This window comes from Motacilla alba, chromosome Z (assembly GCF_015832195.1).
Source record: "Motacilla alba alba isolate MOTALB_02 chromosome Z, Motacilla_alba_V1.0_pri, whole genome shotgun sequence".
NCBI classification, from domain to species: domain Eukaryota; kingdom Metazoa; phylum Chordata; class Aves; order Passeriformes; family Motacillidae; genus Motacilla; species Motacilla alba.
In genome coordinates, this window is record NC_052046.1 from 2,387,899 (window position 1) to 2,400,160 (window position 12,262).

A 12,262-nucleotide genomic window follows, 5' to 3' on the forward strand; every position below is an offset into this window, starting at 1 on the left:
GAGCAATTTGCATACACTGATTTAACTGTTGGAAAATCTATTCACACAAAAATCTTCCTATTCTCTTAGACAATGGATTTTCCCCCCCTCGTTTTGTTGTCAAAATCGTTTTCCCATCTGTTATTGGGGCAAAACAACCTCCTAGTCTGGATGTTTCATTCATGGATAAAGCTTTCATTGGAACTTGTTTTAGGGTTACGGCAGATTTTGCTCCCAGTGAAATAAGTGACAAAACGCCCTGTGAGCTGAACTGAGCCTCTCCTGAAAAGGGGGGTAGTTTAGAGGAGTTATGATGGCTGTGGACAGGGTCTTGTTGCTCTGCCCTTTCAAAAGAGAACTGTGTCGAGTGGAGGAACAATCAGAATATTTGTCTCTTTAAATGAATGGTTCTTAGAGCCTGCACTGAGAGGCAGGCTCCCTCTCTGCGGCTGTGAGGCTACTCAGAGCCTCCAATAAATCAGCATGCAGGCACTGAGAGCTCTGTCCTTGAAGGGATGCACAGTGACCTTGCTCATGCTTACTCTGGAGGAATAGGGGAAACAGAGGAGCCCAAATAGTGAGCAGTGTGGGACTGAAGGCTCTGCATTCTGCATGCAAATGCCACAGCACCAGAGCCACGGCACGGACGGCGCTGCTACACAGAATGCAGCTTTCCTGCTAGCCTGACCGGACTGCTGCTGCTGCTGTGTTTCTTTTTTTCTTTTTCTTTTTTTCTTTTTTTTTTTTTTTTTTTCCCCTGCAGGGTTCTGAATGAAATCCTCATGATTGTTGCATGCTTGTTCAATAATAGCAAGCCCCAGTCACGTCTCCTTGTGAGCACATTTGGTCGGAATCACTGAGCAGAAGCAGAGAAGAGCTGACGACTATGTGCTTCCAACGCAGGTTGCCGGAGCCCCGTGTTTGCCATTGGCTGCAGTTCTCTGGTTTGTGTGCAGCTTCCCCCATCTGGAATATGAAAATGGGATTGAAGTAGATAATTGCTAGCAGCGGGTTTTCAAGAGAGGCTTAGAGGGAGCAGAATGCCTCTCACACAGCACAGGCTGCCTGTGCTGAGAGAGCTCTGAGAGATGATTTTAGATGTTACCCACGTCTGAATCTCCTGGAAACTTTACCATGGAAGCAAGCCATTGCGCACAGTCCTGGAGCTAACATCCAAAAGGGGCAAGGAAGGGGCAGCAGGGACAAACAATGGGATACCTTGTCCTTGGATTGCTCACAGAAAAGCCAGCAGGCACTCCCCTCCAGTCCCCAGCAAAAAGGGCATGAAGGTGGCGATGAACTGAATTTTACCCAGTGAAGCTCCAGTGGCTTTTCAGAAGGATGGGATACACTGACCCCTCATCAAGCCGGGATTTGCTGGGAAACAGAACTTTGTTCTTCATCTTCATCTGCGCCTTTGCCGTGGTCACCTTGCTGCAGCAGATCCTCTACGGGAGAAACTATCTCAAGAGGTAAGGGGGGATCAGAGGGAATGGGAAAAGTTGTCTGATCAGGCTGAGGGGAGATGGAGCCCCAGGCAGACCATTATAGCTGTTCAAACCACTTCTCAGTTTTTTGCTGGTGATAACAATATCTTATCAGTCTGGGAAGGTGCATCCAGCATCTGTAATGTTTGTTAGATTATGGGTGCAGGAGATGGTTAGGCAAAATATAATGTTTTGTGAGTTTTCTGGATTATGTTTAAATCCTCAGCTGTGGCAAAAATGTGGGTTCGTATTCAACTTAAACAGACTTGTGCCACCTGAGTATTTGCCCTTTACAAGGCTTCCCACTCTGTGTAAGTTCAGGCTGAAATGGCTCGAGGGGTTGAATTGAAGTAGCATGTTCATTGCTGAAACTTCAATGTCTTTAGAAACAAACATGCAGATGCAGTTCCTAAAATCAATATTAGTGTTCCAGATAACTGAGAGAGCACTTTATTTTTGCACTGCTGTGTTCCTATGAATTGCTGCTTCGCTGTAGAGCACATCACTCTTTGATCTGAAAATGCTCTTTTCACAGCAAACACCGATGGGGCTCTATAAATGTTTAACCTTGACCCATGCAGAGTTTATTTTACTTAAACCTAGTTTGAGAAGTAACAGCTTGCATGATTTTATGAAGATGAATGTTTCCCTTACATGCTTTGAGGTAAGTGTTTCAGTTGTGTAGGCAGCTGCTGTGGAATTTTTTACTGGAATTAAGCTGCATTCTGCCAGGAGAGATAAATGGTTTGGTTCTTGCCTTGCTTGCAACTCATGTAGTTGTTTGCCTTGTGCCAAGAGCAAGCAAAATGCTGGCAAACCAGCCAACACTTCTCTCTGGGAGGGAAAAGCAAGCATGATATTAATATGTTTAGACAGGGGTGTTGTTTATCCACAGAGCAATTTGTGTGCCTTGTGGAGCACAAGGCCTTGTCTGAGGGACTCTGATTTTTTGGGGTTTTTTTGGGGCACCTCAGCTCCAGAAAGATGTGACTTTCTCAGCTGGAAGAAGCAAGAATGAGCAGCAGTGTATAAGACATGGGGTTTTTTGGCTTGCAGAAAATTGAGGGGAGAAGGGATAACTGACTTGAAATACCCAAATTAAATCATAGAAGAAAAAGCAATAAACACCTCTCTCTAAACACTCACAAAGTGCTAAAATGTTGCATCAGGAAAGATTTGGATTTAATCATGATGGGGAACTTTAAAAAAAAAAAAAAATTACCTGAGGAGGTATAAAATCTTCATATTTGGGGAGCTTCAGAAACCTGGTAGGTAGACAAGGGTAGTACTAAACTTCCTTAGCAATAAGAATATTACTTTATGGCCAGGTCGAGGTCTTATCTTGCCATATTTTCTCAGTTTTTCCCATTTGTCCTAGAGGCCTGGCAGTCCTACCAATCCTTGCTTTTCCTAGTCAGAATTACTGCAACAGGGTTAGAGAGAAGAAAAATAAATCACAAGTACAAACTGAAATGAAAAATGGCAGAGTAAAGATAAAATTATGAGGAGATGCAACCAAAAACTCTTTCACTGAGTGATCTCTGGGGCCTGCCTCTGTCCTGCCTCATGCCCTGGGAACCTCTCCTGTCATCATCAGGGAATGAAATAAGGCTGAAGCCCAATTACCAGGATTGCAAGGACAAAATCTGGTTCTGAGCCCTCTGCCATCAAAGAGTCTCAAGTAGGAAGATGAGCATATATGTTATCACTTGGACTGGAAAATATGACTTTTTTTTTTTTTAACTCCAGCTTGCAATGATTTTTTTATTTTACTTTTTTCTTTTTTTTTTTTTTTAATTAATAATGTGAAAATAGTCTCATAGAGGGCTCTCCTAACTCAGTACAGGGAAAAAAAACCAAAACACCTCAGCTCCTTTCTGCTGGGAATTGGCAGTTCCCCTCTTCCATGGAAATAAAAATGCAGGATGTGGCTGTAAGTTTTTTGGTGACAGAAAGTTGATTTAAACATCAGCCTGTATTGTTACCACAATATTGTTATGAGGGTACTTTTTTTTTTTTTCCTTTTCCAGCTTTCCTTTCCCTCTCTCTCCATGCAGTACCTTCTGGTGAGCATTCCAGGGCAGCCTGATTGCCAGTGAGCTCTGTGCAGGGGCAGCTGTAACCTTTAATTACTCTTGCACTTCACAAACCTCCGGTGTTAAGCCCCCTGCTAGAAGCTGATTCCGGCTGTGAGGCTCCTTGGACATGTTTTAACTTGTACCTGGTGGTTTTGGAGAGGCTCCCCTTGGAGAGGGGAAGTGGGATATTTATAGCCCTGGTGCCACTTGCCAAGCTGGAGCTTGGGGACGCAGACATTTACTCTCTGGGATTCCATGTGCTGCTTGTTTGGGATGCCTTTGCCTGCATCCCAACACCTGCAGCAACAGCAGGCCCCACGGAGAAATTCCCCCATGTATTTGGAGAAACCAGAAAATTGCCCTAAAGTGCTATTTCAGTAAGTGTACAGTGCTTTTAAGTCTAAATATAACACCAGGGTAGCTCTTTTCTCTGTAAGAAGATGGTGGAAATGGGTAAAGGCCATCAAGGCAGGGAAGTGTGACCTAAAACAAGCAGGTTGGGCGCAGTGAAGGTGACAGCACAGACTCAGGACTGGTCCCAAGGAGCAGAGTGGAGAAAGGTACCCTTTTCTGGGAGAAAGGTACCCTTTTCTGGGAGAAAGACTGGAAAGTTTGCCGCATGGCTGTGAGCTGTGCCATGCCACTTGCCCTTACAAGCAGGGAATGGGCTGGTTTCATGGCCATGAAATCCCACCTGAGGCTGTTCATGGAGGCTTGGGGTCCTGAATTTGCCCATAGCCGTGTTCCCAGAGCATCTGTGGGGGTTATAGGACTATGTACAGGAAAAGATGCTCCAGGAAATAAACTCTGCTCAGTGAAATTTGATAAGGGGCCCAGCCTCTGGGCAAAGTTCTCTCTTTCCCCTTATGGGATGTTAATGGGCTCCTGGCATTGCCGGAAGAAGGGGACAGTGTAGAGATTGAATTTCTAGGCATTCACACATTTTTCACCCACCGTGTAATGTTCCCCACTCCTTCCTTTGCAGTTTTGTGCAGTGTCATTGGAAAGCAGACCCCTGTCCTCCTTCTTTTTTGCCCTTTTTTCAGTTTTCTCCCAGGTGGGATGGGTGTGGGTGCTCTCACAAGGCCAGTGGCTCATCCCTGCAGTTGCAGCTGAAGTCCTAACAGGACAGTCAAAGCACAAGCTGGAGAAATGACATCAGGAAGCTCTGGTCTCTGTAGCTTCTGATCCTGGGTAAAAAGGATGATGAAATGAGATATAATTAAGGGACTTTAATACCGATCTCTGGGGTAATTATTTTTATTTTAGGATTAATGTGATGATTAAAAATCCACTGCATTGATCTGCTAAAGTAGGTTAAATGCTGTGGTCTTCTGCTTAAATCCAGAGCTGCTGCTTGCTTTTGTATTGACTCATCTTTCCAATGCTTGCCTTTCAGCTGAATTTTCTTTTGAATCAGATGCTCAGTTGAGGGCTGGCCTTTTTTTGTCAGCTCTTGTTTGGGCAGCAGGGAATAATCCTGGATTACATCAGGAAACTGCCACTACAGTAAAAAAATGTTGAAATCTGTCTTCATCTCCCAACCTGTAGCATGGGAGAGATCAATAGGACAGTCCTTCCCTCTGGCAAGGGGAAGATATCAGAGCAGTATTTTGCTATATACCAATATTCTGTTGGCAGGAAATTCACTAAGTTCTGGGTGTTTTAACAGACTGACTTCTGCACAGGGAGAGTGTCACGTAAAGAAAGGAATTTGCACCTTTAAAACTCCTTTTTTTTTCTGCTGAGTGAGGAGAACACATTTCCAAAACTATTAAAGACTCTAAACAAATATTACCCCAGGGCCTGCCAGAGGGTAAATAAAAGATTGCAAATAGTCACACAGCAAGAATCAGCAAACCTTCCCATGCAGGCAGCCTGCATTATTTGGAAGCTTTCTATCTTCTAAATGAGAATAAAACATCACTCTTATGTATGTGTGCCCTCTTACTAATATCAGAATCTCATGAATTAAAGTAAACCCACCATTTTTTAATATCTTAGGCAGCTTTTATTCAACAGTTGCAAATCAATTCCCAGGCATCCTTACTTCTTTCCTTACTGTATAAGATTATTTGTGATCACTTTCTGCACTGCATGGACTAAAGAGAAAAACCCAGAGGAAACGAACCTGAAAAACACATTTAGTCTGTACCCTAAATTCATGTCATTCTCACAGCAGGGACAGCAGGAATTGCAATGGGGACATGGAGGCTACATGTGGCCCAAGTTGTATTCTGTCCTTAACTGGGTTTTTTGTCCTAATTACAGCCAGCTCAGGTCAGTTGAGAGCTCCTGCCCCATCCCTGGCTCATGCTCCTCTGGCCAGCTCATAACACCCTGTGAAAGTGTTAGCCATAACCTAAGACCATCTATTCCTGTGTTAAAACTCTCCTTCCATTGAAATATCTTCCCCAAAAGGCGTAATCTGAAGGTCACCTAGTGAGTCATCTCTCTCTGGTCACATAGCTCTGTGCTGCCAGCTCTAACCAGAGGGAATTACTACTCCACAGAAATTACATGTATCCTGTGAGTCATCTGGATGAATCCCTGACAGGGTGCAGGGCAGGTCTTGGGTTTGGGAAGCTTTCTTCAGAGAAGAGTCCTGGAAACTTCAGAACAAGGCAAAGTCTTCAAACAATATAGAACACACACAAAAAAAAAGTGTGTTTTACAGGATATGAACATCACTTTAAAGAAGCCAGATATAGTTGAGCACAGCAGGAGAAGCTGAGACTGTAGCCATGCTGTTCCTGCTGCAGAGCATTCCCAATACCATTTCATGGGGTGCAGGCATCCCTGTTGGCAATGGGGTGGAGGGGGCAGGACCAACAGGGACCTGATCGATTAATTCAGCTCTCTCCAAATTCATGGGATCAGAGAACCACTGAATGGATTGGGTTGGAAGGGACTTTAAACCTCATCCAGTCCCACCCTCAGCCATGGGCAGGGACACCTTCCACTATCCCAGCTTGCTCCAAGCCACATCCAACCTGGCCTTGGACACTGCCAGGGATGGGGCAGCCACAGCTGCTCTGGGCAATCAGTGCCACCACTCTCACTGTTAGGGAATAATTTCTCGTAACATCTACCCTAAATTTACCCTTTGTCAATTTGAGACCATTGCCCCTTGTCCTGTCACTCCAGGCCCTTGTAAATAGTCTCTCTCCATCTTTCTTGTTGTCTCCCTTCATGTGCTGAAAGGCCACCCCAGGGCTTCTCATTTCCAGGCTGAACAGTCCCAATTCTCTCAGCCTTTTCTCACAGCAGAGCTGCTCCATCCCTCTGATCATCCTGGTGGCTTCCTCTGCACTGGCTCCAACACGCTGATGTTCCTCCATCCAGAGACTGGATGCAGTCACCCCAACCCACTTGTCATCCAGTTCCCTTTTCCACTGCTGCTGTTGGTTGCTTGAGGCAACTCTCCTGAATCCAAAAATTTTTCCTTCTTCTGCTTAAAGGCTTGGGGATTTTTAACCATGATTTTAATTTTCTTTTAAAGGAGAGCATCAAGTGGCTGAAATTTTAGTACTAGAGTGCGAGGAAATGTTATTTCCTCTCCTGTGCTCCTCCTCTGGCAGTGCTTCCCATGGCCCTGATGCAGAAAACCAGCAGAGTTTATATCCCTGCTCCTTCTATGCTGGATTTCTTGCACTGTTTTGTTCCACCTCTGCTGTTGAGATGGCAAAACCACCTGCTGGTCTGGTCTGTGAATTGCCAGTCCTTCGCCACTCTTCAGATGACAGTAAATTGAGGTAATGAGCATCCATTATTTCAGCGTTTTACATGTGCAAATTCCATTATCCCAAGCGTGTAACTCCCTGGTGTGTTATACCATGGTCCCTCCTGACCTCATATCATGAGGAGGGATGTGTCCTGCAGGGTGGCCTTTGGACACTTGCCCCTTTTATTGTGACTGTGGCCACCCAGCAACTCCTAGACCAGGGTTCACAAGCCCACCCTGTGGTTGGTTTGAATTGTGTTGGGCTGTAGAAGCTCTCTAGAAACTTTTTGCCCTGGAGCAGTGAATCACAGGTGTCCTGCTTACCAGCCAAAAAGTGGCCATTGTCCTTATTGATTAATACGGGGACAATTAAATCCTGATTCTAATTCATGTAGTACCCAGTAGCAGCTCCCTTCAGTCTAACTTTGTTGTGTGAAGTTTCTGTCCAAGCAAACAATTCTTCTTGTGCATTTGGCTGAATATCTGGGTTAAATCCTCATTTTACATAGATCTGTTGCCTTGGTATGACAAAGTAATGGTTGAGTTTTGGCAATGACCAGCATTCAACACCTTTTCCTCCAACATGATTTAACTGCTGTGACATTTCTTTTAGAGAAGAAATCCATCAACTTGTTTTATGATGTTTTGAAAAGAATTACCTGCTGGGCCTCTTTGTATGTGGGCAGGTACAAAGTTCAGTCTTGCCTTCATTTGTAAAAAGCCAAACCCAGAACCCTGTGTTCCTATTTTGGGTTGTGCTCCACCCATGTTCCCCACAGCCCCACCTGTGATGGGTCACACCCTTGACCACTGACCTCTGTGGCCCGTGTTGACAACCTGGTAACTTGGTCTTTTATTTTTCACCCAGTTGGAGTTTCCTGATCGTTCTTGCACTTGCTGGGTTTGGTTCAGGCATACTCACTGTGCAAAGCTTTGTATTTTCTTACTTCCACTGTGCTTCATTCTTACCCTTGATTGCTTTTTCATTTCATTTCTCAATTTTTAATTCAAGTGTATTCATTGCTCAGCAGTCCATGTCTCCCTCAGGCAAATTGTGGACTTAACCTCTCATTTCTTTGAGGCAGGCTTGCCCTCTGTTGCTTGCATCCATTTTGCTTTTCCATCAGCCCTGCAGATAGTTGATGTCCTTTCACATCCATTTTATTTGGTTGGGTTTATGCTTTAGTTCTCAGGGTGAATGCCTTAAAAGCAGCCTCTGTCACTGGTTTGGCATTTTCTATCAGAACAAATACAGCCAGGCTGGGTTTTTGACAGTCCTAACTGAACATCTTAGCCTGTAAATATTTTGGAAGGGTTGCCTAAGTGGCAGGAGAAGACTGTGCCATCCTCTTCTGTGATGGAGAGAGAGAATATTTGCTACCCCTGTGCCTGGCACTGGGTACACACTCACTGACTGTGAATGCATTTTGCTCATTGTCTTCAGCATGAGCCCTCAGGGCAGTGTGGGGACACTAGACCTGATGCTGAATGTACTGGTACTGGAAACGTGAGATGCAGTGCAATTATTTTAGTCAGATCTCTTGTGGTGTGGTGAGGTTTGGAACCCACACTGTATCAGGCATCTACCATCTCAAATGTCAGAATTTGCTGGTATCTTAAAACATTTGGGATTTCCTGTGAGTGTCTGTGCTCAGGGTTTGGTTGTTTTCATTTTTTATTTTCTTTCCTTGAAAATCACCTGCCTCACTATAATTTCATTCTGTTGCTGGTTTTGTGCTGCCCCTCAGTATTACAAATAATGATATTTCAATCATTAATATTTATAAATAATGATAATTGTGAATAATTATTGCCAGTAGGATTGATAAAGATTATCTATTACTCCTTAGATGTTTATTTTCCAGCCACAGATGAGGAAAGGTAAGATTGTACAGGTGTGGAAGGTATCCTTTGATGTTCTTGATGTCCTGGTCAACATTAGATCCAGTTTAAGCCAACTATTTGAATGTGTTTTATCCTTCCTGGGAAGTGATTTTAGGCCAAGTTTTTCAGATATTGCTTGTGCGCATCTGAGGCAAGATTTAACCCAAATGTGAAATGTGCTACATGAAACAAAACCTTTTTTCTGTGTAATAATGATTATAATCCAGGATCTTCCCACCTATGTTTCCAATTTTACTTTTTGCACTAGTCAAAATATACTCCTCCACCATTTTAATACTATTATTTCCCTCTAACATAAAGAGCCAAACTTGTCCCTGGTACAATTCTGTAAGGCCAAAGTGTGGCGAAACCAGGCGTGCTCCTTTCCCACATTGTCCATCCATATTTTGTGGTTTGTGGGGGCCCATGTTATTTAATTCCTTCCTTTTGCTCTGAATATACCATTCCTGCTCTTCCACTTATTTTCATACAATTTTCAAAACCTTTTAATAATCTTGTCCCTGTGAGATGGTAAGTGACGAGCTCAGTAATTATCCACTGTCAGTATATTCACAAAGCTGTAGGTCACTGAGACAAAGCTTGATCTCTATTAAAGCAGCGAGCAGAAGAATGTATGTGCTTGTATCAGGACTAAAACTTGCATTTTGGTAATTTCTCTGGAGAAATAAATATTTCTCCAAACTCCTCTAGTCAGATTCAAAGCTGCTTCCACTGAAAAATAGGATTTTTTTAATGGATTCACATAAGAAGGAGAGTATTGCTCAAGTACTTGAGTTGGCCCCAATAATGTTTTATTTATTTGTGCCGTGCCTGGCAGGGGTATGGCCCTGGATTCTGGGCTGAAAGAGGCCAGCACACACATGGTATTTGCCTGGCATTACAGGTATTACCTGGCACAGCACTGTTGAATTGGACCTGGCCTGCTACAGGCAGATCTTTCTTTCTTTTCTTTCTTTCTTTCTTTCCTTTCCTTTTCCTTTCCTTTTCCTTTCCTTTTCCTCTCCTCTCCTCTCCTCTCCTCTCCTCTCCTCTCCTCTCCTCTCCTCTCCTCTCCTCTCCTCTCCTCTCCTCTCCTCCCCTCCCCTCCCCTCCCCTCCCCTCCCCTCCCCTCCCCTCCCCTCCCCTTCCCTCTCTGCTGTATCTTTTAACTTGTTGTGCTTTACATATTTATTTCAAAATTGATTGGGGTGTTTAAAGTGATATTTAACTATTCCAATAAGCATCTGCTTTATTCTTGTCACCTGGCTTCGTTGTCTTCAGGGACTAAGTCTGGCCCTTTTGTCAGGAAAGGGGTTTTGGACACGGGCTGGTCTGACTGGGCACTGCTGGGCCCAATGTCTTACTGTTCTCTGTGGTAACTTTAGTCCTTTACTCCTTTTGAGCACCTCTGAAATCTTTTCAAGTGCAGTGTAAATAATCTTGCTTTTCCTGGCCTGTGTAAAAATGAAAAGGGATCCTTGATTTTGCTGCAAAACTCCTCTTACTGCTGTCTCTGCCAGCTGCTGTGCTTCTCTTCACCTGTGCTGCAGTCTATCACACTGGAGACTCCTGAAATTCCCCTCACCCAAGCTCCTCTAACTCCCCGATCCATTTTAGTGAGTGTTTCAAATCACTTTCATCTGCAGGTCACTCATGCATACCACGGTTTTAGTTTTATTTTCCGTACACCCTGTGGACACAGTGAGTCATAGTTTCCTTATTTTGCGGAAAGAAGGAACTGGATCTCTGGCAAGATTAACCATCTGACTTTCCAACACCTCTGTGACACCCCTGTTAATAGGCTAAGGGCATCACTTTCCATTTTCAAAGAGAGCAGAGTGATCATTTAACACTAAAGTCTTCAGTTCCTCCTCCTCAACGGCACAAGAATTACAAAACAGAGAAACTGAGGTACGCTGAAAGTGATTTTCCAGTGACTTTAGGAAGCCTTTACATGGCCTGGGCTGCTGGTCATCAGGACAGTGACTGGATATGGCTTCTTTATTTGAGAGTAACAGGGAAGTGCAGCACCATGACCAGGCCTGCAGAAACAGGATTATAAAATTGCTAATGATATATATGGAATTAATAAATATACTGTACTATTTGCTTATAACTTCAAAAGGAGCCGCAGTCACAAAACCTGGATTTCCCATCAGCTCCTAATGGCCTCTTTGTTAGGGAGAGTGCATATGGAAAAGGGATGTGAGAACTGCTGGAAAGCAAGAGCAGAAGTGAAGAACAACAGAGGGAGCTCAGAAAGTCAAATAATTATCCTTGTTCTTAGGGACATCCATATCTTCCTTCCCTTCCTCTGCTTCTCCTTCCTTGCCCATCTGTGTAGGCCAGCAAACTGAGTCAGGTTTTGGCTTAGCTTCACCATTATAAAACAACATTAATTTCTGCCTGGTTTTGCTTGGGTTTGGATTTAGCCTGCCTGTGGTAGATGCCAAATCAGGATAGTTGTAGCTGTCACCTTTTAAAGATGAGTGGAAATTGCCTACTGCCTGGGATTAAATGGGATGAACTGGTGGTATTTGGGGAATGCCAAGTGGTATTCCCAGTGCCACCTGGAGTGGCAGGTGATGGCCCCACTGCCCCCCTGTCACCCAGAGGTGATGACAGTGTCACTCAGCCACTTGCACCAAGCTGCTCTTGTGCCTGGGAAGCACATGGATCTCTCCTGAAGAGTTCTGCTGCACACACAGTCATGGCCCACTCTCTGGGTAAAGCCCAGACATGACCTCCAGCTGTGCTTGGAGACTTTTGGGTCTCCTTCTTTTAGCAGCTCCCTTTTATACACCTTGCCTTCTGGTCTGAAGTGAGTTTTCACCTTTCCTTTTCAGAAGGACAATAGGCAGAGGGGGGATCGCAGTGTGACAGCAGCACGGGTGAAAAGCTTCTCTCTGCAGTTCATCCGCTTGCTCATTCTTGCCTTGCAGTTCAGAATCCTCATAATTATCTGACATCCTCTGCTATTAAAACCTCTGCTTGTGTAGGAGTTGTTTTTTGTTTGGATTGCAGCAACAGGCTTTCAGTCTTTGCTTCCTGCTGCTTCCTGACAGCCGGTTTTGACAAGCCCTTCAGAGTCACTGCTGCTTTGTTAATTT

The 12,262-nt window shown here is 44.3% G+C and overlaps 1 protein-coding gene across 4 annotated transcripts in view; it reads left to right on the forward strand.

Annotated features, from left to right (window-relative positions):
- The window catches only part of ST8SIA5 (ST8 alpha-N-acetyl-neuraminide alpha-2,8-sialyltransferase 5), a 70,136-nt gene that overhangs the window by 21,607 nt on the left and 36,267 nt on the right, over nucleotides 1-12,262 (forward strand). For 3 of the 4 annotated variants that reach the window (XM_038124477.1, XM_038124480.1, XM_038124478.1), the window contains exon 2: nucleotides 743-1,451. In XM_038124477.1, the coding sequence (XP_037980405.1) occupies nucleotides 1,321-1,451 (131 nt within the window). In that variant the 5' untranslated portion in view covers nucleotides 743-1,320. The remainder of the gene's footprint in view (nucleotides 1-742; nucleotides 1,452-12,262) is intronic. The other variant, XM_038124479.1, reaches the window with a different exon arrangement.